The following is a 25,965-nucleotide window of genomic DNA, read 5'->3' on the forward strand; positions in this document are numbered from 1 at the left end:
GTGTGTGTGTGTGTGTGTGTGTGTGCACCCGTGCATGCGCTTTTAGGAGCTACTGCTGAGCACAAAAGTGGTGAAGATCGTTAGTGACAATTCTTGGAGCTTGGCCAGGCTGCTGGCTTTGAAGCGAAGCCCATTGCAACACGTGCTCCTGCTGGTCTGGATGTCCGAGTGAAATGGATGGCAACAGGGTGTCCAGCAGCCGCCGTGAGGCTCTTGGAGGCAGCAGAAAAGCTTCAATGCCTGCCCCAGCAGAGCGAGATTTCTGGGGATGGTTGGGACACTTCAGTAGATGTTATGATGACTTGAGGTTGCTTTGGGACATCCAGGAGGCTGTGAGACATAGAGGCCATGAGCCAGAGCGTGGTACTGCGAGTCCTGAGCTGAGTTGAGGCAGCCTACGGAAGGGGCACACAGCGGACCTTGCCTTGGAACACCTTAAATTTGGTTGCAGAGACACGATCAGTAGAATAAGACAATCGGTTGTGAGAAGCTAAGTCTGTGAAATAGTCTGGGAGTTCTAAGCACTGGTTTTAGATGCGATAAAAATACTTTTTGAAGAATGGAGGTTTACCGTGGGCCTTTCAAGTCTGGGGTGATCATTTGAAACACAACTTGATGTGCATGATCTGTGCCAAGACTCGCCTTATTCCAGGTGCTCAGTGAATAATGAGCTGATAGAAAGAGCCGGTACCAGCAGGTCTGGCCGTGGGCCCACTCACCTGCTAGACATATCGCTCCATCTCTCGCTTTCCCCTGCCTTATTATTTGCTAAGTGGACCTGGTAGTACTTTCCCTTGGCAAATAACAGAGACATGTCTTTCTTCAAAGCCGAATAGGTTGGTATTTCCCTCCCGTTTCTTTCTTTCTTGCTAAAGGCACTAAAGTAAGTCCTTGAAGTTGTTACGTTACCCACAGATTAGAAACTTAGGTGGTGATTAAGGTAAATCTTAGCACCCTGCTAACCTCTGGAGAATACAAAGAGGCACAAGAATTATTCTGATTGTCCAATCCGATTGGTGGCGTGGAAAAGAAGTGCTGGACGTGAAATGAGTGAGCTGGGATGTCAGTATGGGAAGCTTCTCTTGCCAGTGGAGACTTAGATTTGCTTTCACTGTCTGTCTCTTCTGTAACCTATCATAGGTCTGACGGCTGAAATAAGATAATGTTTATGAAGGCACTTATCTTTTGGAGTGCACCAGAGACAAATAAGATTCAACCATTTTAGCCGAATAGATGGAGAGGACATATATTAAAATATTATTTAAAAAACAGCAGTATGTGATGAAAATATTAGGTAATATTATTTGAGCACTTAGTATGCACCAGGCAATGTCCTAAATGTTTTATGCGCATTATCTCAACTCCCCTTAAGCCGGTTGAATTGGAACTAGAGTCTTCATCTAACTTTCTGTTTTCATGTTTAAAGGTCTAGAGCAGCGGTTCTCAACCTGGGGGTTGCAACCCCGTTGGACTGTATTAATGGTTCGCGGCATTAGGAAGGTTGAGCACCAGTGGTCTAGAGAAACTGTGCGATCCTTAAACCACTGATTTGGACTTCCTTAACTTGCTAATTGTATTTGCTTTTAAAACTCTCTGTTCTAAAAGCAGTAGAGTTTGGGGGACAAAACCTGGAGGTGGCTGTAAATTGACCAGAAGGTTTACGAGTGCCCGTAAGGACGGGCATTGTGTGAGACGTGGTGGGCAAACCTATTCAGCTCGGGGCCTCCGTCTGTGCGCCCCTTTGTGAACTCTTTGGCTGAATGTCCCATCCTCCTTTGTCAAGATGAGGTCCTGTTCATCCTGTCTGCTTTCACGACATAAATGTTTTAGGAACTCTCCACAGACTGTCTGGATTGTCTGTTTGGGCTGTGAACAGATTGTGTGGGCGATGAGACAAGTAGGAAAAGACTCTGCAATCAAAAAGGGGGAAGGAAGGCTCTTTCTGTGTGTCTCAGAATGGAGCTTGGACACAAAGGGCACTTCGTTAATCATGCCTCCTTTGTGATTAGAACCAGAGAGGCATTTTTTTAAACCACTGCTATTTTGTGTTCTGTCTCGTCCGAGTTAAGCCAGCTGTGCAGTAGCTAATCGAGGGGTTAAAAATTTCCCCGATGCAGCCAGGCGGAATCAACTTCCCTGGATAAAGGAGTCGTTTGATGGGGATTTGAAAGCCAGCTCAGGTGTGGTGCCGCGTCTTGCAGACATCGTGCTGCCCTGGTAGGAAACCCCTGTCCAAGGTCTATAGGGTGGCAGATTTGTGCTTAGAAATGCAAATCTCATGTGTGGGGAGAGATAGGCAAGAGATTCTTAAGACTTGGGGATGTAGTAAGTTTATGAGATTCATTCACTTTGCACTAAGTCCCTAAAATAAGCTCTAAATAGAAAATCAACTTACTGAACAACCTTGGGCAACTTGTTTAATCTTTCTGTAGTTGCTTTCTTCGAAATCAAAGGAGGATAATAATCTTTGGTGCCCACTTAATGGGTGTTGTATAAAATAATGAGACTGTAAATGCTTTGAGTGTTCTGGAGATGAAAAGATAGGGGGAATTCTCTTAAGTAAGATTCATGTTGGGTATGGAAAGATGAATCCGTACAGTTTTGTTTGTAAAGAGAAACCTGTTACACTTTTTGTACGTCTCTTTTACAAGGCTGGTCATGTGCCTTGGTGGGGGTTGATTTTGTAACTATCTTGTTTTCCAGGGCAGGCCCTGCAGATTTACACTGTGGTTAGTGGGCAGTGCCTGTGACTCAGTGGGTAGGGTGCTGGCCCCATGTAACGAGGGTGGCAGGTTCAAACCCCGCCCTGGCCAAAGTGCAACAAAAAAAATAGCTGGGCATTCTGGTGGGTACCTGTAGCCCAGCTACTCAGGAGGCTGAGGCAAGAGAATCACCTAAGCCCAAGAGTTGAAGGTTGCTGTGAGCTGTGACGCCACAGCATGCTACTGAGGGCGATGAAGTGAGACTCTGTCTCTAAAAAAAAAATACAATGTGGTTAGTTTTCCAAGAGAAAAGGTTGAGTTTAGCCCTGTCCCATCCATTCACTAAATATAGTGGTGAGATATTTTATAACAAAGTATTTGTAAGTAATAATGGTAAATTATTGGTTTGGGGCGAATAAAGAATAATAAAACCAGCTGGGTGTGGTGGTAATCCCAGCACTCTGAGAGGCTGAGGCAGGTGGATTGTTTGCGTTTAAGAGTTTTAGACCAGCCTGAGCAAAAGTGAGACCTGTCTCTACTAAAACAATTGAAAAACTAGTGGAGTGGAGTGGCTCCTGTAGTCCCAGCTACTTGGGAGGCTGAGGTAAGAGGATTGCTAAAACCAAGAGTTTGAGCTTGCTGTGAGCTAGGTCGCCACAGCACTCTACCCAGGACGACAGAGTGAGACTCTGTCTCAAAAACCAAAAGTAGTATTAATTAGGGTTTGGAAGGGGCTAATCAGCTATTACTCTAGCTATCCCCTAGGTAAATGGTTGCCTGAATTTCTTTTAAAAATTAAATGGAGTTTTCAGGCCAGAATAATAGAAGGTAGCTGGGCACCAGACTATCTCAGGGATGGAACCTCAGGAGGCTGCTTGGTTCTCGGCCTTCTGTGTCTCACTGGCCTGCTCCTTGTCATCTATTCAGAACAGAGAGCGTCCCCACGAGAGTCCTTCCCTCCTGTGTGTGGGTCTCACCTAAATGGCCTTTCCTTCCCAGGCCTCATTGGAGTTGAGCTCTGCTATGGTAGTGATGAGCAGTGGCCCCACCTCCCTCACCTACATTTGCCAGTTTTCAACAAGGAATCCACAGTTTACCAAATCTGTGGAGAAGCAGAGATTTTTGCTGGGGCTGAGCCCGAGAGGCTTGCCTGGTCCAGCGTCACCCACAGGGGGGTCTCCCAAGAGAGCGATCATCCTCTGGGCACCTTTCTGTTCTGGTGGCCTCTTGCTCTCTCGACAGCCTGTTTGGACTTTCAGTCCCTTTGGAATAGTGTGGTGGTTACGTGTCCTCTCTTATCACGCAGTGGAAAACTGGCTTCCAGTCCCACATGGCAGTTTCCACTGATGCATCCCAGATGCCCCTTTTGGAACCCAGAGCACATGCTTCGCTTCTGAGGGGGCAGCTTACAGGTGGTCGAGGATGACCCCTGTCCTGCCCTTTGACTTGTGCTCCTCCATGCGAGACGGCGTGTCTGATGGAGACTCCTCACTGTCTGTGACGTGTTCCCAGTCCAGGTGACATGTCCCTCTGCTGCCGTGGCAACCGGCTCCTGCTTGTTGCTCCTACTTAAGAGGAAACTATCATTTCCCTGTTTTCAGTAGAAAATCCATAATTCAAAAATTAGCCCGTTGGTCCTTCGAACAATGACATCTGCAGTGCTGGTGGTCAGCTGGGTGCAGAGGACACCACGCCCTACACCTGTGGGTACACCATACTCACCATCTGGACTCAGGGTGTCTGGCGAATGTGTTTCTGGGTGTCTCTGCATCCGTTTGTGTCTCAGGAGAGAGGGTTGTCCTAAGACCAGGAGAGATCTGGACTCAGATGGATTTAGGGTCCCAGCCCTGTTCAGACACGGGTTGGCTGTGACCTTAGATGAGTTATTTCCCTTTTTCAGAGCCTCATTTTGCTTGTTTCTAAGTGGAGATATAATGTCTACCATTTACTTCTGTGTAAGAATGAAAATCAATCCAGTTAAATCCCCAGTTAAATACCGAGCACGAAGAAATCCCCATGATTGCTGGCTGTTATTATCATTTGTAACATGTGGGGGAGGGTCTGACAGGGTCACTCCAGCAGAGAGGCCAACTGTACCGGTTATGGGTGGTCGGGAACTCGGACCCCTGCGGTTGTGAACTCTGGAGGTGCAGTGTTGCAGAGTAGCTTAATGAAGATGAACTCTCGTAGGCCTGGTGGTTGGGTAAAGTTGGGATTCTCAACCAGGAGTGATATGTTTATTTTCAGGATTTACCAGGGTGGGGACGGAGGATGCGACTGGCGACTAATGGCGGGAAGCCAAGGGTGTGGTTCAGCATCTTGCCATGACAGGACAGCCCCTCATAGCAGCTGTCCAGCCCAGAATGTCGTTAGTGCCCAAGTTGGGAAGTCTGGGGGTGCAGGTTAAGGGTGGGCAGCAGGGTACTGAGGAATGGGCAGGTATGGCTCTGACTGTGACAAGTCTGGACTCTGGACAAAACATTTCAGCAAGGTGGTCCGGTGTGGCCATAGCGCAAACTCGACACTGTTCAGCTTCTCCGTCCTCACCTGCTCTAAGAGGCCCGTGCTCTCAGTGTCTCCTGAGCTGTGTCTGAGATTTGGGTGATGTTTTTGCTCTTGTCATTTTATTTTCCTATGCTGCCTCTATTGAAAACAGGGCCTGTTTGGCCCAGTACCCAGGTGGTGATTCTGCCAGAAGTAGGTACTCAGCCAAAGGTTAATTTAAAATGGCCTAACAGCTTCTGTGCATGCTCTGTTCAGACACGGCAGGGCAAGGCGGACACTCAGTAGCAATCCTTAAAGAAGTTCCTCTTTCCCGTCCTGCCCACTTTGAGGCTTCTAACCTGTCTCCTCCAAAATCTCTGAGCCGCTTTGGTAAAACTCCTTCTCCCAATCCAATCCTGTTTCTTTTGGGTGTCCCCTTTCTTTTGTGTCATGGAAACCCGGAGAATCCATCTAGCAACACTGGGACCCTGATTTGCGGGCAGATCAGGGGACACAAGGGAACAGGAGACACCAGCGTTGTTGCCTGCGGGGAGAAGGGATGGGGCAGCAAATACTCATGTTGATAATTTTTCCTCTCCCATAATTATTTTATAATAATTTATGAAGACAACTTTGAAAAAAGAAGTTAGAATCCCATTTCACTGAGGAGGAAATCAAGGGTTAATTCTGTGTTCCTTCAGACACCAGGCTGCATAGAATATCCCTGGGCTACTTTTCAGGGAAAGGCATCTCCTTCCATGTTCAAGTTAAATTTTTATAGAATCATCTTGATTGTTGGGGCTGTTCAGTAAGATGTGAGGAGAACCCTTGTTTTTAACACAAGACCCATAGCTTCTGCTTCCTTGAATGCTGATTAACGCGTCTTCCAGAGGAAGAAAACAGAATAGAGAATGGGGAGGTGTCTGTGCTCCCCCCAGATTCCCTTCTCCATCTGCTGACGGCCTTGTTATTATCAACTGTTAACATTTATCCAGGCCTTACCATGTGCAAGGTACTCCCCTAGGCTTTTTATATTAACTATTGTATCTTAAAGACGAACCAGCGAGGTAGACACCCTTTCTACAGTTGTACAGAAGGGAGACTGGCGTTTGTGTAAGGTCAGGTTCGTAGCCCAACTCAGTTGCTAGTGAGTAGCAGAGTCAGACGCAGAGCCCAAGTTTTCCTGAGTCCGGAGCTCTTGGTTTTGATTTTTCTCATTCTGGTTTTGTAGATGTTGCCAGCAGCCTAGGGAAGGTTAATCCCTCGCTACACTGCAATCGTCGTTTTCTTTGATAACGTATTTTCCTGTGGGGGGTCATCTGGGTAAATTCTGTCTATTAGGAATACAGCAGTTTGCATGAATATCTGAAAGAATGTTGTGAGTTGATATCATTAGTAAATGTCATTGGCTTAGAGCATTATATGCCACAATTTCCATTTCTTTTGAATAATAGATTTAGCTCTGTGGAACTTAACTTCTGTCATGCTAAAAAAAAAAAAATAGAGGTTGGACACTCTCCAAATTATTTCATTGTATTGGAATGTCTTTGTGTTTGTTGGACTGTAAGTGGATGGGCCATCAGCTGGAAGCTGGAATCAGACTTTTTGTTGTTTTTTTTCCCTAAAAGTTTTCATTACGGTTAGATTGAAACCACTTTCTTGTAGCGTGTGTCGTGGGGGGATATTTCCCTGTGTTGAAGTTCCATGCGTGCAGCTTTTAGGAAGTGTTCTTTGGTCTCACTAGTTGTCAGAAGACAGAAAATACCCAGAACCTACTCAGACACCAAACAGTAACAGAACAAAAGCATGACATTAAGTTCTGTTCCTCCAACGCAGGGGTCCTCAAACTTTTTAAACAGGGGGCCAGTTCACTGTGCCTCAGACCGCTGGAGGGCCGGACTGCGGGCCCCGTGACGAGTCGGCTGCTAAGCAGGACAGACAGTGGTGGTTAAAACACCCGGCAGGCCAGATAAATGTCCTAGGTGGGCCGCATGTGGCCCGTGCACCATAGTTTGAGGAGCCTGCTTAACAGATGTGAAATACAAGGGTGGGAAGGCCAGGAGGGGCCAGATAGGGAGGCCTTGGTGGCCTGTACTTTCAGCATGTAAATTGAACCTAATTTAAAAGGCTATTTATTTTTTTAAACTTTAAAAGAATGATTTTCTCCATAACACAGAGTAGATAAATTTCCTTTGGAATTATAGATTTGCTAAGTTAAATGTGTCTAACAGTTGAAATACTGCCTTTTACAGTTGAGAGAACGAAGGCCCGAGATGGGTGGAAGAATTTTCTTGGCTCATGGCATACCCAGCACTAGAACCAGCAATCCTGATTGCTGGGATAATTTAATTCTGCCAAGATTCTTAATCTCAAATTTGCAGTAGTTCAGTAGGAAAAGAATGATTCTGGCCCCAAACTCGGCACACGTAAAGAGTGATCACAGAATGTTAGTGAGGGCAGGGCCAGCAGCTATGGTCCTGAACCTTTATAGCTCTAGAGAGCAGTTTCATGGAAGACAGCTTTGCCACTGGGGTAGGGAGGTGGTTTTGATATGAGTCGCAAAGCAATTGCTTTATTATGGTCTCCGTGTAGTCAGACCTCTGTGCTAATGTTAATCCACATTTGCAGACGCTTCCCAGTGCTGGCATCACTGCCTCTGCTGCCCTCAGGCATTAGATTCTCATGCCAAGCTGTGGCCTAGATCCCTTGCTTGAGCAGATCACAGCAGAGTTTGCGCTCCTGTGAGAATTTAATGTCATCACAGCTGGCAGGATGTGGAGCTCAGGCAGTGACGTGAGTGATGGGGAGCAGCCGTGAATACAGATGACGCTTCCCTGCTCACCTGCTGTGTGGCCTGGCTCCTAGTAGGCCACGGACTGGTACGAGTGGGTGGGGGCCACAGTCTTCAAGGACTTGTCGCCATCCCCTTCTGTGCACCAGTGGCCGCTGCACCCTTTGCCCTCGGTCACCAGGGACACCTCTTCTCACACAGGTGTGGGCAGTGCATTCTCTTCGCTTGATCGCCTTAACCTTGGGAGTGTGATTTTCCTGATGTCAGATTTCCTTCCTTGGACTTGCAACATCAGGGCTGCCCAGAATAAATCTAAGTCTTCTTCTGCACCTTAGTCATTCACACATTTGGCCTTTTATCTGTAACGGCCCCGTCCTGAGCCCCGTTTTTGAACAAGCTCCCCACCTCCAGCTTCTACACATTCTACCTGTGATGTGACGTGTTATTCATTTTCTTTTGATTTCTCTCTCAGTGAATGACATTATCTGCAGCCTGTTAGAGAAATTTGGGACATCCATTTTTTTTTTTTTTAAACTGAGAGATAGAACATTCCCGTTAATCAGGAAGCTTTGTCCGAGGAGGACAGACGACAGCTGCCTTTTCTCTTGTTGGTTTCTTTGCAATCCGCTCTGTGTAAAGTCAGCTAACTCTCGGTCACGGGCGTCCGGCTGCTGGGCCTTGGCACTGGGGACATCTGACGTGCCTCTCACTCACCTCCCACCAGGGCCTGCAGATTGTTCCCCTCATGGCTCTGTCCTCCAGCCACAGCTGCACCTGCTGTCACTGCTCTGAACCTCTGTGGCATCTCAAGACTTCTGTACCCGCTTACATGCCACGGTGCCTTCAACACCCGCAGCCTCTCACTGTTATTCTCTACTGATTCTTGGAGATTTTTCATATATAATTTATCGAGGCAGTGAGAAAATCTCATTTAGAATCTGGGTAAATAGTACGTGCATCAGGAGAAGGCATGTTTGCGCGAGTTTCTGTCTGAGCCTGTTTTATAGATCCGATCTCAGAAGCACGGTACTGAGGCCTGCAGGAGAGTGTGACTGCTTTTATCTCTGCTAGGGCTTGTTTGGACGATGGTAATGAAATGGCCCAAATTTTCCCTGTGTGTGTTCTTAAAATATGGATTTTGTCATAAAACGTTTAACTAGGTGGCTATTAATGATATGCATTTAAGGGTGAGCTTGTGAGCATTTTATCTCATTTTGTCATGAATTCACTTTTCATCCATTTAGGCCTCAAAGCCCTCAGGACAGTGGTGGGATAAGGTGAATAACTGCAAGTCTTGCCTTTGAGAGCCTCAGTTTCCAGGAGTGAGGCTAAAGAGCCGTTATCTAACGCACTCTCTTAATGTTCGTGCTGGCTAAAAACCCATTGGGAGCAATTTTTCAAATTTCCATTTTTTGTTTGCCTGCTGCTGCTGCCTTCCTTTGATGTGTAAATTACTTTTCTTCCTGTGGATTAGAGCTATAGCTTAGGACAAGTTTATTTTGATCCTCAAACTTAGGTGTGCATTTTAAATATTGGTTAACACAGATCTGCAAAAAACTATGTAAGTGTTTGTGGGAAGTACTCCTCCGTTGGGGCACCTGTGTGGTGCTGAGAGGTTGGCATCCTGCAAGTGGCTGAGTGCCCGTCTGCTAGTCTGAAACGCACTTCAATGCAAGCAGGCCATGGGTCTGATCCACTGTGGCATTTAAAAATGATGCTTAATAGATGGGTTTTTTTTTGGGGGGGGTGTTTATTTTTTTGAGACAGTCTTGTTCCGTCACCCAGGCTTGATTGTAGCTAAATGCACCCTTGGACTCCTGGGCTTTAGGGATTCTCCTGCCTCAGCCTCCTAAAGTAGCTAGGACTACGCACCACTGCACCTGGCTATTTTTTAATTTTTTTAGAGATGGGGTCTTTCTGTATTGCCCAGGCTAGTCTCACACTCCTGGCCTCAAGCACTCCTCCCATGTCTGCCTCCCAAACACTGGGATTATAGGGGTGAGCAGCCTTACCCAGCCCTGTATGTGTTTAGTAAAAGTTGTTAGGTAAATCAAGCATCACTGAACATTAGTGCCTTCAATATGACATAAAAACCCTATGATGTAACTATAGTAGAACCTCTGTAAATGGACCATCCAAGGGACTGTTACAAACTGGTCAACGTCAACATACAGAGGTGGTCAACGTAAGGAACTAGGCCCTAGGACATGTGGCAAATGTCTGGTCTATGAAAACTAGGTCAACTGGAGGAGGTGGTTGATGTACAGTGGTGGCAGTGACGGAGGTCCCACTGCGCAGTTCGGGTTTGGAAGACGTGCGTGGTTAACTTTTAAATTTCTATGCTTAGTGCCATGGGGAGGAATAAGATGGGGTCCCTCCCCTCAGGAGCTTATAGTTCTTTAGGGTTTAGAAGCTATGTCTGAAAATAAAGTAGAATCTACCATAAGGACAAGGGCAGGTAACTTCAACAGCCGGAGTCACTGTGCTGCTTAGCTCCGCGTGTGGGGCAGGACAGGCCCGAGTCACTGTGCTGCTTAGCTCCAGCTCTTCTCTGTCCAGTGGCTTCCAAATGTTTCCACAGCTACGGAACTTGGTGTCTCCTGAGCCAAACCGTATTTGCTTGCTTCATTTGTGGAAATTCCTTCCCAGGTTGTTCGGGAGTCATCCTTCCTCAGACTCGTAACCTGTCTCTTTGTCCTGCTCGCATGGACCGGGAGGGGCTCTTCCACGTAGCCCTGTGTTTCTGAGTCTGGTCTTCTCCAGGCTAGCATCCTGCAGGCTGCCTGCCTGGGACGTGGGAAGTTATAACCAAGACCCCAGTAAAACCTGAGGGAGGATCCATTAGATTGAGCGAGCTTACTGCGTTTCCAGGCGCCTGTTCTTCCCGCTCCCTTAGGGAGGTCTCACGGGTCCTCCGCCCTCACTGCAAGTCTGCCTTGGTGTGGGGCGTGGACCGCTGCTGCTTAGAGCCTCGCCTGTGAGCGTGGCAGCTCCTACGGCCACCATCTTCTTGTGCATCTCTGGCTCTACAGATTACCCCAAAGGTCCAGCTGAGAACCAATGAACAGTCAGTGCTAATGAATGAGGGGACAGTGGGCAGCAGTGTGGTGCACTGGAAGGGGCACTGGACTTAAACAGAGACCTGGGTTCTACTTCTAGGGCTCCTGCTGACTGGTGGACACAACTCACCAGTCTCCTGAATGTGCAAAGGGAACAGTTGTGACTTGATCTGTTTACTAGAAGGATTAGACCACCTATGTACGAGAAAGTGCCTTGCAGACCAGTTATCATTGGTGTTTATTACCAACGCTAATATTGAGAAAATTAGGGTGTCTGATAATAAATTATAAATAACAGATGTTGGATCCTTGTAGAGTGTAATAGATACTTCAGAACAAGGCAGCTTACTATTTCTGCTAGGAGATTTAATTTGGGGGTTTTCTAACCTTAAAATTTTAAAACAAAAGTGTGCCCGACATGAACTTGCTCACCCCCAGCCCCACCCCCACGACTCTGGCACAGCAGGTTGGGGGGCCCCGGCAGAGGCTCGGAGAGATTTCCCACCCTGAGCTGGTGCACCCTGCGTGCTGGGTTTATGAGATCATAGCCTGAAGTAGTAAATTATAAGATGCTATAATTCACTTTCCATAGGTGGTCTTGGCTGCATTCCGCCCAGCCTTCTGGCTGAAAGGTTGCTGATTTTGAAGCACTGGCACAGAGTCAAAAATCTGGCCCAGACGACTGGTTCGCGGAGCAGTGATCAGTGACATCAACAGATGAGCCACTGGGCTCTTCCATGGAGGCCTTTGTGTGCACTTCACGTGTATTTGATTTTTGCTGTTTTGAGTATTTCTCGAGTGATGGAGAAACAGTCATCGCAGGCATTTTTCAGGGGACTCTCAAGCGCAAGAATTTGAGGTTGCTGTGAACTGTGATGCCAGGGCACTGTACCCCGGGTATACCCCGGGCACAGAGTGAGACTATCTCCAAAAAAAAAAAAGAATTAGTAATTTGCTGTACTTCTCTCAGGCTTCTTTTTGTAAAATTTCAAATCAATATGAGGGTACAATTTTAAGTTACTTTGTTTTCACTTTGAAGGTAAAGTTCAAGTTGTAGTTGAGCCCTTCAACTAGGGGGTGTGCTGAACACTCACGTTGGGCACATTAGGTGAGATCCCTCCTCCCGCCCGCCCCTCCCCGACTTCTCCCCTCTTTTATTTGGATTATGTTTGTGTTTATTCTGTTGTGAGGGCATGTAGTTGTTTATCATATTCGTATTGAGTACATTGGATACTTTTTCCCTCATTCTTGCGATACTTTACTAAAAGAATGTGTTTCATCTCCATCCAGGTAAACACAAAAGATGTGAATTCTCCATCTGACAGCTGAATGGTACTCCATATGCCACAGTTTGTTAATCCATTCATGGGTTGATGGGCATTTGGGTTGCTTCCACATTTTGGCAACTGCAAATTGAGCTGCCATAAATATTCTCTAGTGCAAATGTCCTTATAGTAACATAAGTTTTGTTCTTCTGGGTAGATACCTAGTAATGGGATTGCAGGATCAAATGGGCAGTCCACTGTGAGTTCTTTGAGGATTCTCCATGCTTCTTTCCATGGACGTTGTATTCCTTTGCAATCCCACCAGCAGTGCAAAAGCGTTCCTCTCTCTCCACATTTGTAGCTTTGGGACTTTGTGGCTTCTTGAATTAGTCTCTGTTTACGACTGGAACACCAGAGTTGAAGGTCATATTTTTAATCCTAATTCAGGCCACTGGATTCCTCCTCCAATCAGCATGTCAGACTTTTAGCTGGCAGATTTTCTGTCCTAAACCTCTGGCAGGGTCCTGTATGTGCACTTTGTAATTTTTTTTCCAGCAAGAGAGAAAAGAAAACCTGGCAGTGGTCATGAGCCTAAAATAATTTCATGTTTACCACAGCATTTCAAATACACTGTCCCAAAGCACTCTAGTTTTTTTCCTCTTGGTTCCAACGCTCCTCAGTTCCACGGGATCCCAGCCAGGGAGTGGTGCAAGCCAAGTGGCACTGCTTGTTTGCCATGTAGGTTCTGACAAACGCAGAGTGATTCTTCTGTTCTTCAAAGTGGCCACACCTTCGGCTAGACAAGGCTGATTGAGGTTGCAGGCGAAGCATTTAAAACCTTCATCTGCCTAAGATGTAAATATATAATATTTTGCAGTAATTTTGAGACTGAATAATAACACTAGTACTGGCTACAGTTTCTGAAACTCTGCTGTTAAAATGTCATTTATTTATAAGTTTATGTCATAGAAAACTATTTTTAAATAAACGCCTGATGTGTGTGTGCAGCATAAATCACTTTGCATTCAGCTCTGCAAATGTGGTGTGTGTGTTTGTGTGTTTTGGTTATAGTCATTTAGTGTAGAAGAATATTCTATTGTATTAAAAAATCAGCTTTCCTAGGACAGATGTTAGCATAATTAATTACTGATGAAAATTACTGGTAAGAACGAATTTCATTTCACTCAGCATATCCCGTTTTACTCACAAGGTCACAGCCGGATAACCCTAAATCACTGCTCCAGGTCTGGTCTCTGCAGACCCACTTTCAGTTCTGAATTTGAATTGTGAAATAATGTTTCATTTAGTAATCTAGTAAGATTTAGTTGATACAGTATAGTTGATACAGAGGAAACTTTCATCTTCAAAGTGAGTGGCAGGAGTGGAGTCAGTGACCAATGTAACTTGGGCAATTTAAGTAAAGAAATTAACAGACTGAGTGAGTCAGTTAAGGGCTAAGTCAGTGTAACACAAGTATTTGCACTTTCATTAGCTAAAATATTTGAAGCACTCATTCTAATGAGACATCTTAAAACTTATTAAGATAAGTTATTAAGATATTAAGAAACCTTTTTAGTAACCGACCTTAAGTGAACGTTAGATGTGGGATTGGCTCCGAAGACCTCACCACTGAACCCAGTTCGTATGATCTGGCTACCTGAGGGCAGGCAATATATTATTCCATGTGTTTCCTTTTAACCAGAACGGCATGGAGAATATTGGAGTGCAACCAATCAGATGTATTTAAAAGATAATTTCTTTCTTTCTTTTTTTTTTGCAGTTTTTGTCCGAGGCTGGGTTTGAACCCACCACCTCCAGTATATGGAGCCAGTGCCCTACTTCTTTGAGCCAGTGGGGCTGCCCCAAAAGCTAATTTATAAATTTAGCTCAGGATTCCCCTGAGTTAAATGAGTGCTTTGGGGGCATGAGGTTAAGAACTGTAGTTGCATCAACAGTGGGAATCCATCTACGTTCCTGCTCCCCACCACCTGAGCTCTTCCTCCCTCTCTGCCTCACTCGGCCCACCTGAAGCACATCCTAAAACCTGAAGCACCCTCTAGAATTGTCCGAGGTCGTTGGTGCCCAGGACATTTCATATGAGTTCTCCTGCGGCAAGTGGAGATGCACAGATAGGCAGATTTAGGAACCAACGTAGACATGTGCTTTTCCATCAACAACTTATAAATGCCATCATTGCCAGGCAGGGAACTGTCTCTACGTCACACAGTGAGATGGACATTGTTGGTCAGGTGCTGTGCTCTGGAAGGTGGTAGACGTAAGCCAAGTAATTCTTAGTGACCCCACCATTGATTCTTTCCTTCTAAATCAGTCCCAATTATTTTTGTTTTGTAATAAAAGCTAATATTTCTAGAAGCCCCAAATCTTTTAAAGTAGAGAATAAATAACATGAAATTATAAAGAAGCAGTTAAATAAATGAAATATTCACATGTCTACAGGTCGCAGAGATGATGGTAGTAGATTTTTAAGCAAGACTGGGTTTCGGGTGTTAAATCAGCCCCCCCCCCCCCGCCTTGGGTCAGTATAAGAAAGTATCTGTTAGCAATTTTTTGTTTTTAAAATCGTTGTGCCTTGTTTGCTATCATTTTCGTTGGCTAAATGCTATTGTAAAAATAAAACGTTCTAAAACATTTATGAAATCTTTGGTCATTTTTACTTAAAGTCACTACTTAATTTAAATTGTTGGGTTCTGGTCATTAATGCTTATAAACATGAATTCCCCTTCCACTGCCCTGTTCTCTATGCCCCTTCCCCCTGTAGCCCAGAGCAGATGAATCTTTAAATATCATCTTTGTTGGAGGCAGACACTCTTCCTCTAATTTAGGGGAAGGCTGTTATTACCTGATGATTGATACTTCAAAGGCTCTTGGGGCCCTTGGCAGGGACTGGGAGGTGGATCTTCTCCCTCCCACTTGACCACCTTCTCGCCCCCCAGCAGGTCTCCTGTCTGGCCTTGTGGCTATTTACAGGGCAGAGACAGGTGTCTTAGGAGAAAACATCCCCCCAGATAAAAATTCTTTGGTTTGTGGGGCCTCTTGATTATCCCTCTTTTACTGCACTCTGTGGAGTGAAGAGGGTGGGAAACAGAAGAACCAAGGCCCTTCTGGGACTGCACTGGCCAGGAGAGGCTGGGCAGGCCAGCTGAGGGCAGGAGCGCTGCTGCTCCTCTCACTGGTAAAGGAGCTCATTTTAATTTCTGGTACTGCAGCACAGACATCTGCAGAAAATGTGATTGTTGTAGATGTCCCAGGACCTGGCACTTCCTCTTCTCAGACCCAGCCCTTCTTTCCTCCCCCACTTTTCCCCTTGGCTACAGGTCAGACAGTTAAGTTCAAAAACTCATCCTGGAAGAGCTGCCTGCCTCCTCCCTGAAGGTCACCAGGTCACCTTGGAGGGGCCCCCCTTGGGAAGCTGAGCACTGACTCCAGCGCCTGGTCCGCCCTTCAAAGCAATTTGGGAACCCTTTTTCCTGGAATGGCCACCAGACCTAGCATCCTACAAGGTCTGACAATGGAGTTCCCAAACTCGTCCTAGAAAAAGTGCTTCATACCTCATTGCTAAATATCACCAGATGGCCAAGGGGAGCACTTTGAAGGTGACCCTAGTGATATTCAGCAGTGAGGTATGTAGCTCTTTTTCTTTTTCTTTTCTTTTTTGAAACAAGAGTCTCACTTGTCACCCTCAGTAGAGTGCTGTGGCATCACAGCTCACAGCAACCTCAAACTCTTGGGCTTAAGCGATTCTCTGGCCTTAGCCTCCCAAGTAGCTGGGACCACAGGCACTGGCCACAATATCTGGCTATTTTTGTTGTTGTAGTTGCCATTGTTGTTTAGCAGGCCTGGACTGGGTTCAAACCCACCAGCTTCAGTGTAGGTGGCTGGCGCCCTACCCCTTGAGCTATGGGCGCCGCCCTGTAGCACTTTTTCTAGGATGAGTTTGCAAACTAAATTTGCTGTCCAACCTCAGTTCTTCCTGCTTTCGGTCAGACCTCAGTCCTGCACACAGACAACCCTTTCTACAGTAGCAGTGTGGGCGCAAGCCTCTGTCAGAGCAGTTTCCAACGGGACGTGACTCTGGCAGCGTCTCAGCCTCCCACACTAGACAGTGAGCAGCTGGAGTCCGGCACGCTGTCTGCTCTAACTTTAGCTACCACCGTGCCCACGTAACAGTAACGCTCCCGGGTGACGTCTAAAGAAATCTATGTTACTCGTAATAAAGCAAAGAATTAAATAGTCTGGGTTGGCTTTCGTGGAGACCCTGTGTCACATCAACATGTGGTTCTGGTTTTATTTTAACATTTTCAGGAGACAACCGAGTCTTGTATCTCCTCTAACTCTTTAATTACAGGTTCTGGGGGGAGGAGAGGCTAATGATTGGATGTTGACTCAACTTTGAGCACAATAAATGGCAGTGGTTGGCTAGATGGTAATTTGTAGACTGGATAGACTTTTGAAATGAGATAGCAGGAAGCTGACTGGAGTCAATATTAAGAAACTCGGCGGGGTTAGTCACTTCACTCGCGCTGTGTTCAAAGCTGCTTTGTAACGATGGCCGGAACTTTGTCTTACAGTGTATTAATTTCTTTGACTCAAATATCTAACTCTTGCCTTTTTCTCAGGTAATGTTGGGTAAAATGTAGCCTTCTCCACAGTTACAATTCATTTCTCCTGCAGTTATTTATATATCGCGTGCTTGCTCCATTAGCTGGACATCCCACACCGCCGGTCACTCCTGCCCCTCGCGGTGGGTGCTCAGGGCGTGTTTGGGGACAGGCAGAACCGTGTATCATGGAGGGATCCCTGAGTTTCAAGGAGGCTTCCAGTTGTATTTGTGCGTTGTTAGAAGTTCTATTGATTTGATGTTACTTTGGAATTAAATGCTGTGCAGTCACAGACTGTAGTGAAAAAGTGGAGGCAAAAAATACCGTGTTGGAACCCAGGCAGGGAAGGAAGAAATGGACCATAGCAAAGGGAAGTGAACTCAAAATGGGCCCGTGTTTTTAACTGGGAGCTCATGGTTTTGTAACTTCTGTGCATGTTTTCAATCTTGTCTTAACCCACCATAAGTTGACCAATCCACAGGGACTGGGCATATTTGGTTTGGGCCAAATTACTCTGTCTCCTAAAGCTGTACTGACATGGAAGATTAGGGTTACTTGTTCTCAGTGGAATGTGTGCTACGGATGGGCAGAGGGGACATTTCTGTGTGCTGAGGCGGCTGTGAGATATTGCATTACTGTCCTCGGAATACTGAGGAATCGTTATTTTTAGCTTTCACCTGAGCAAACATGAGTCAGTTTGTTGACCTGAATTCATCTGGTCCTTTCTTAAATACACAAACTCTATTAATCCCTAGAGCCATGCTAGTGACTAATTAAGATCTTCATTACAAACGCCTGTTAAGTTGACTGTGGCTTGGTCAAAGGTTGCAGACAATTTAACTTCCTCCATTTACACCTTTTCTTTTACAACAAAACCTCTCACACTTTTTTTTTTAAGAGACAGAGTCTCACTCTGTTGTGCTGGGTAGAGTGCCATGGCATCACAGTTCACAGCAACCTCCAGCTCTTGGGCTTAGGTGATTCTCTTGCCTCAGCCTACCTACCGAGTAGCTGGGACCACAGGCGCCCGCCACAAGGCCCGTCTATTTTTTGTTGCAGTTTGGCCAGGGCCGGGTTTGAATCCGCCACCCTCGGTATATGGGACCGGTGCCCTACCCACTGAGTCACAGGTGCTGCCCACACACTTTTTTTTTTTTAAATTTAAGGACAGATCAAACTTCTTTTGATTTAGACACTATTTTGTGATCCGGATAGCCCCAGTTTTGGCTGCTACCAATGAAAACACCTTCTATGGTAGGCAACCAGCTCAAGCTATAAGCTTTGCTTTTAGTTTATACTTAAGATGCTTCCTAGATAAAGAAGCAGCCAGGTATTCACTTTTAGCTGGAGCAGGACGTTGTCCTGGCTGTAAAGAGTTTATTGGGGGGCATTAGCTGTCGTGTTTAAATGTCGGGATGTCTGTTTACTTTCTCAGACAATACATGTTTTCCCTTTTGAGCACTCTAGAAAAAAGGAAAATGTTGAATTATCTTCAGGTTTTTAAGTTATGCTAAATGTTTTTGAGGCTAGAGGACTAATTTATTCAAGTGAAGAAAAATGTGTGTGATTCTCCTGGTATTGCTTTAAGATGCACTTGATGTTTCTCCAAGTTCACTGCCGTGATCTTTATGAAAGTATTAGTATTCCTGGGCCTTTTTTTTTTTCTTTATGGAAGAAACACTAGACTAATGAAAGAATGAAAACAATGCAGGCCGCTAAGAAGGCTGGAGTCCACTGCAGCCATTGAAAATGCAGCCTTTGTGCCCCTGAAGTGCTCTGCTTCCCTGTTATTAAGTTTGGAATGTGGTTTTGGAGCTTAGCAGAGGAACTCGGCAAGTTATTTCTCAGTTTGGTCTGAGGAGTGAGAAACTTGTTTTTCAGAAGAAGGAAAAAAAGAAAAAAGCTTAGGTTCCTTTCAGAAGAATAGAAGTTCTTAAAATATAAAACTATTTTCTGCAGCAAATAGTTTGAGTATTTTAGCCAAAAATAGAACTCATGACTTCTCACTGTTTATTTCTCCAACCACATTAAAAAAGGGGCAGGTTGAATGTTGCCACTTGGCCTCTCTGACGCCAGTGGGCGAGTGAGCTGAGTCAGGAGAACCCAAGTTTGACTGACTCATATTTCTAACAATAATCCGATGTCTGATTTTAGGTAGACTAGATGTAAAAAGTCCTTGTGATACAGTTTTGAGTTTTAAAGAAAAACTTCCCTGGCCCAAGTTGGCAGTGACTCTGTGTTACGTATACTCAGGGTCCTACATCGAGGAACTTCCAGCTGGAGTTTAGTGATGGTGAGTTTCCTGTTAAGTTTTAGTAGGCATTGTCCCCGCTTTCTGCAAACACAACATTTTACTACTCAAAGTTTACCATTAGGATAGAGCTTTAGGGATGCAAAAAAATGTGGATTTGAGCATTAAAAAGTAAGGCAGAATATTAAAAATACACATTTTCTGCCTCCTAGGTGACGTTCCTTTTGCTTCATGGGTTCCTCCAGTCTCTGTGTGCTCACTGGTAAATAAGAGATAATTTCTGCTCTGAAAAGATCTGTAGACATAGTGTGCCAAGTACCAGAGTCATGGGAGCAAACACATGTGAGCCACACACACAAACCATCATGTATAATGTTTTCCTTTGACTACTGACTTTCAAAGAGAAGATTTATGGGTAAGTTTTAAAACATGCTGTACTGGCAGGGCTCACACAAATAAAATAGTGAGAGTTTTCAAAGAAATCTGAAAACAGACTCCAGACCATGGCGAGTCAAGGGCTGTCTCTCCTTGGTGGGAAAAGCTGAATGTTGGGGAAGGGTGGTGATTCTGTCCAGATCAATTTATAGATATAATGTAATCTCAGTCAAAATCCCAGCAAAAAGGGAGAAATTCAGAATGGATCGGGGAGGAGAGTTACTCTAACAGACATTGATAAAAACCAACAACTCGTAGGATCCAAAAACAGTTGTACTAACCCATGAATTGACAGTTGTTTACTTGAAAAGGAGCAGATTATTCAAAAACACACACTGTGTACAGGAGGCAATGTGATGTCATTAATCAGCCAGAAGGGAGGGTCTGTTCAGTAAAGGATAATTTAAATATTTAAGAAAAGTAAAACTACAGTCTCACCTCATCTGTTGTAACAGATTCCAGACGGATCAACTACTTAAATATTAGAAAAAAATAAAATTGGAACAAATAACTATACGTCAATAAGTATACAAGTGACTGTTTATTGAATTTGGAGATAAAGGAAGTCATGTCTCTCTAAGCACAAAATCATGAGGAAAAAATATAAAGGAAAAGAGAGTTTCTAAATAAGATCTGGAACTTTTCTATTTTTAAATGTGCCATAAACAAATTTAGATGGCAGATGGAAAAGTTAGGAGGAATTTCCAACAAAAAAAATTAGGCAAGGAATTACACTTATGTATAGGTTGCCTTTGCAAACTGATGGAGGGGTAGTTAATTTTGGTATACGGTGTACTTGACTATTCTGCAATCACTAATTGAAAAAGTTTAATCATCAAGAAAATACTTACAATAGCTGGTATGTCATACTTTTGTGTGCTCAAGCACTGTTCTGAGTGCTTTTTATATGTTAATTTATTTAATATACAATGACTCAAGGAGACAGGTACTATTAATATTACCATTTAGGAGATGATGAAGCTAATTTAAGAGAGGCTTAGTGATTCCCCCCAAACTTTCTAAGCACGGATTAGCAATAACAGGACTAGAAATGGGAGAGCCAGGATTTGACACCAGACAGGCTGGCTCTGGAGCCCGTGTGCTTAATCACATACAACTTTGCTTCTATGAATGAGAGCAAAGACATGTGTACATGTGTCATACGACTCTCTTGTGTGAATAGACATGTTAACGTGTATGTGTTTTAAAGTTGCACAGTTTGTGTATAAACTTTGATCTAATTCTATACTCATAGGAAAGACAGATAGTAATTTGGTATTTTCCCAACAGTGGTCACTTCCCTCCAGTGCAGCAGTTCTCAACCTGTGGGTCGCTACCCACGGGAACTGGATTAAAGGGCTGCGGCATTAGGAAGGTTGAGAACCACTGCTCTAGTGGAATCTGGGGTAAATGTTTTGAATTTAAAGTTTCAGTATTTTCCACATTTTCTGTTACTTACACTCATGTGACCATTACACAATCACAGAATAGAGCTTTTTAAAGTTATATATTTCAGATTTGTTTGCAGTCTTGAAGCGCCTGGTTGATCCTTTAGCACCTCTTCAGGGTGTCCATCTGGGCTCGATGTCCAGCCTCCGAGAGGCACAAATCGCCCTGGGCCCATAGTTCTCTCTCCCCACCTCAAGATGTCTTGTATCACTTTAGAGCTAAGAGGAGTCTTAGGAACCGCTCACCTTGTTCCTCTGATGAGGTCTTCAGACCCAGCCTCCTTCCTCAGACACTGCCCTGCGAAGCCCCCAAGCCTCAGGCAGGTGGGGACACTGACTGGCAGAGCTCAAGATTCCTGTGGGATTGCTTGGGGGCAAGAAGGCAACTGAACTGGACGGAGTGCAGCTGTGTTCTGTAAATACACGGGTTGAGACACAATGGGAAGGGTCTCTGCTCTGCTGACACCTCCGGAGGCCACTGAAGGGGCCCCGCCTGGATTTGGGGACCCTTAGGTGTCTCTGATCCCCGTCTGGATTTGGGGACCCTTAGGTGTCTCTGATCCCCCATCGCAGAAGGCATTGCAGAAACTGGAGGGTGGTGGGCATAGAAAGAGCCTGAACCCATAATGGTCACTTCAGCAGATGGTTTTTCTGAAACAGATGGACGTTCTCTTTTCAGCCCCAGGGCCCACGACGGCTGTGTCCTACATGTCCGTGAAATGTGTGGATGTCCGTAAGAACCATCACAAGACCAAGTGGTTAATGCCTTGGGGACCTGATCAGTGTGACAAGATCCGGGACATTGACGAGGCAATTCCGAGGGAGATCGAGGCCAACGACATCGTGTTCTCCGTCCACATCCCCCTGCCCTCCATGGAGATGAGCCCCTGGTTCCAGTTCATGCTGTTCATCCTGCAGCTGGACATTGCGTTCAAGCTGGACAACCAGATCAGTAAGTGCCCTCCCCCCACCTCTGGGAAACCAGTCTCCAGGCCCATCAGAGCCGGTTCTAATAACAATAAAAACAATGATAGTAACAGCAGACAATTATTGACAACTTAATCCTTACTGGGCATTTTCTGAGTACTCTACTTGCATTAGCCCGTTTAATCCTCCCAGAAATTCCTTGAGGTCAGAATGATTATCATTTCATTTCACAGGCAGAACACTTGGGCATCAGTGAGGTTCCCAAGATCAGGCAACTGGAAAACAGAAGAAGTTTCTAACTGGGGGAGCTGTCCCAACCACCAAGCTAAACTGCCTCGCTAGCGCCGCAGGGAGCTCGGGACTGCGGGACCGCGGGATCGCAGAGCGGCTTGAGAGCTTCAGAAAGGTCCTAGTGGGTGCAATCTTTCTCCACTGAGCTCTCAGTCAAATGATTCCTTAGAAAAAGATCCCTGTCAAAATGGGAGTGCCAGCCCTGAGCACACATGTCCCCATGATCAGGTTATTTGTTTAGCTTACTCAGTTGTGACTCAAAACTCTAAGGCATGAGACAGAGAAACATTTTGTGGTGAGAAAATTAGTGAGTGACCTCTGGGAGGCAGATATGTGTGTGACCTCTGGGGACAGCAATGGGGATCTTAGGCTGAGGAGGGCGAAAAAAATTTATTTATTTATTTATTTATTTTTGAGATAGAGCCTCAAGCTGTCCCCCTGGGTAGAGTGCCGTGGCACCACAGCTCACAGCAACCTCTAAGTCCCGGGCTCAAGCGAGTCTCCTGCCTCAGCCTCCCAAGTAGCTGGGACTACAGACGCCCACCACAACACCTGGCTATTTTTTGGTTGCAGCCATCATTGTTGTTTTGGCAGGCCAGGCTGGATCAGAACCTGCCACCTTAGGTGTATGTGGCTGGCGCCTTAGCCACTTGAGCCACAAGCGCCAAGCCGAATATATATATATTTTTTTTTAACTGGAACAGGCTTAGGGATGTGAGAGAAAGAGAAAAAAATTGTGTTAAAGACAACTCTGCCCGGGGCCCATCCATGCGCTGAAGCGCTATTTCTAAATATAGTGTGTATGTATTAGCAAAACAACTTGGATGCACAGTTATGCTGCTTCTACTGTGTTTAGGGTCTGGAGCGGGGTATGTGTGTGACTGACATCTGAAACGAGCAATCCCATTCTGCCGAGATGATTTCCCAGAGTGGCTCTTTCTTGTCCTCACTCATTCCATCTTCGCCTATTGCTTCAAACGGGCTTGGAGGACCTGCCCCTTCCAGACCCTCTACTGATGGCTGGACACACTGTCCTTCAGGGGGCGTATAGTCATGTGGAAATGACGCACGGGTAACGCTGTGAGGTGCTGAGTGCAGCAACCAAGCTGTGCCCAGCGGGCTGGAGGAGCATGAAGAAAGACTTCACAGTGGAAGGGGAGGGTGGCCCAGCGGGCACATGGACAGGCTGGGGTGCACGTGGGCAGCTGCTGGAGGAGGGAGTTAAAGAGGGATGAGCCTGGTGGGGAGCGAGGGGTGAGGATGGGGCACCTGTGAGCCTTCTGTAGAGAAGGGAGTGGCTCTAGGAGAGTCCAGCTTTGCGCAAGGCTGAAGCATTCAAGCGGCATTTCCCACGTCCTCTGACTCTTGCCCGTCGACTCACTCATTCATTCATTGATTGTGGGCACATTTATTCACTCACTGGCTCAAACTTTACTGAGTTGCATCTGTATGTGAAGCACTAAGTAGGTACTGAGCATGTAAGACGAGGTTCGGGTGAGGGCTGGGGGAGGTGCCTGGAAAACAGCCCGTAAGACCTGCAGGTGGGAAAGGACGGGCCACCGTGAGAGGAACAGGTGCTGCACGTGGGAGCTGTGGAGAGGGAAGAGTTTGCTATGAAGTCCAAGACTAGGAGTCGAAAACTGTTTTTCAAGCCTCAAAACTTGGGTTTTAGAATTCGTAGTCTTAAGACTGTATTCAAGAAAAAGAGAACAAGGACAATCAGAGGAGCCGTGGGAGAATGATATGTGTGGATTATCTGGCATGCATGTGTTTGGGTAGAAAGGTTAAAGGTGCCATCATCTGTTATCTGGCTGGCTGCCTGTCATGTGTTTAAGGTATAATCTCTCCTAGACAGTCTCCCTTCTCCTAGCTCCGAGTATAAAGGCAAAGATTAAATAATTGCTCTCTAATGGTTGTATTAGTGCTGGGTAAAAAATTACGCTAAGACATAGCAGCTTAAATCAATAAACATTTAGTATCTCTTCATTTCTGTGGGTCAGGAGTCTAGTCCTGGCTTAGTTTGGGAGCCTCTGGCTCAGCCTGTCTGTTGAGCTTGCAGCTGTGTTGCTGGGTCTGCAGCCCCATCTCAAGGCTGGATGGCTCTGTTGGGAGGACCTGCTTCCACACTCATGCATGTGGCTGCTGGCGGGGTTCTGTCCACGAGGACCTCTCCATAGGTGCCTCACAACATGGCAGCTGGCCTCCCCAGGGACAGTGATGAGAGAGAGAGAGAGAGAGAGAGAGAGAGAGCTCTACAGAGTGCTCCAGAGGGAAGCCCTTGGAGTGACATGCCATCCCTTCTGTGTCCTGCTGATTAGAAGCAAACCGGTGAGTCCAGCCCACTCTGCAGGGAGGTGATTACAGAAGGGCTTAAACACCAGGATGTGAGACCACTGAGGACTGTCTTAGAGGCTGCCTACCTGCTGGCACATTTTTCAAAGAACCCAGGGCTTCATTTGAAATAGGTTTCTTAGTTTATGTCCAGATAAGGAAGCAAGGTAGTACAGAGATGGATTTAATACTTGCGCCACTTTTTATTATAAGCTTTGAAATATTGGGCAGGTCCCAGAATCTTTCTGAGCCACAGTTTCCTTCTCTGTTAAATATGGACAATTCTTAATTAACCAGATCACTCTAAGGAATAAATTTATGTGAAGCATTTAGAACATAATATGCACTACTAAAAATTTAAAAATAAAAGTATCTGCTATAATTATCCTATTATAATTATATTTACCCTTATTGCTGACATTCAGTCCTTTTTCCAATTCTTATTTCTACACCTTGGTTGGTGGGATTAGTCTTGGTAATAGACACACAGCAGTCCCCTCTCATCCGTGAGTTATACATTCTAAGAACTCCAGTGGACCCCTGAAAGTGCAGATGGTTACCTAACCCTGCATACATACACATACTTTCCTATACATACAAGGAAATTTAATTTATAAGTGAGGCTCAGTAAGACATTAACAATAGCTAATAAAAAATGGAACGATTATAACAAAGTACTGTTCACAATTTCAAGGGTGGAAGATTTGTTTTTCCCGTTACATTAGCAACCTCAGCATATGATATTTTTTCTAAGTAAGCTGAGAACTTTCACATTCTCGCTTAAAGGAGAGTGCTTTCTGGCATCTGTTTAGGGTATCTGAATTGTCAGTGTCATCGCTCCTATGCTCTGGGGCTGTTATCAAATAACACAAGGGTTGGGCGTCACCTGTGGCTCAAAGGAGTAGGGTGCAGGCCCCATATGCCAGAGGTGGCAGGTTCAAACCCAGCCCCGGCAAAAAAAAAAAAAAGGGTTGCCAGGACACAACCACTGTAGTACAGCGGCAGCTGGTAACGCTGGACAGACGGACAGCACTTGTCCCAGATGGAACGAGCAGGATGGGCATGAGATTTCATCACACCACTCACAACGGTGCACAATTTCAACGTTATGAATTGTTTATTTCTGGAATTTTTCATTTAGTATTTTTAGCCCTCAGGTAACTGAAACCACAGAAAGCAAAGCTGTGGATAAGGGGAAACTATTTTAGCTTTAATCTTGTCCTCCCCTGCACAAACCCCTTCCATCACTGACGTGGCATTCCGAGTCCTATCTCTTCCGACTTCAAGCTGTCGTCTAGCCCTTTCCCTCCCTGCTCCCCTGTATGCATTCCCCTGCTCCCCTGTATGCATTCCCCTGCTCCC

At 45.5% G+C, this 25,965-nt stretch overlaps 1 protein-coding gene across 4 annotated transcripts in view; it reads left to right on the top strand.

The window, feature by feature from the left end:
* Positions 1-25,965, top strand: part of WLS (wntless Wnt ligand secretion mediator) — a 137,522-nt gene that overhangs the window by 19,250 nt on the left and 92,307 nt on the right. For all 4 annotated transcript variants that reach the window (XM_003784229.2, XM_023509774.1, XM_023509775.1 and 1 more), the window contains exon 2: positions 21,734-22,006. In XM_003784229.2, the coding sequence (XP_003784277.1) occupies positions 21,734-22,006 (273 nt within the window). The remainder of the gene's footprint in view (positions 1-21,733; positions 22,007-25,965) is intronic.

Source organism: Otolemur garnettii, unplaced genomic scaffold (assembly GCF_000181295.1).
Source record: "Otolemur garnettii isolate 467f Iridium unplaced genomic scaffold, OtoGar3 scaffold00010, whole genome shotgun sequence".
In the NCBI taxonomy this organism is placed as follows: Eukaryota; Metazoa; Chordata; class Mammalia; order Primates; family Galagidae; genus Otolemur; species Otolemur garnettii.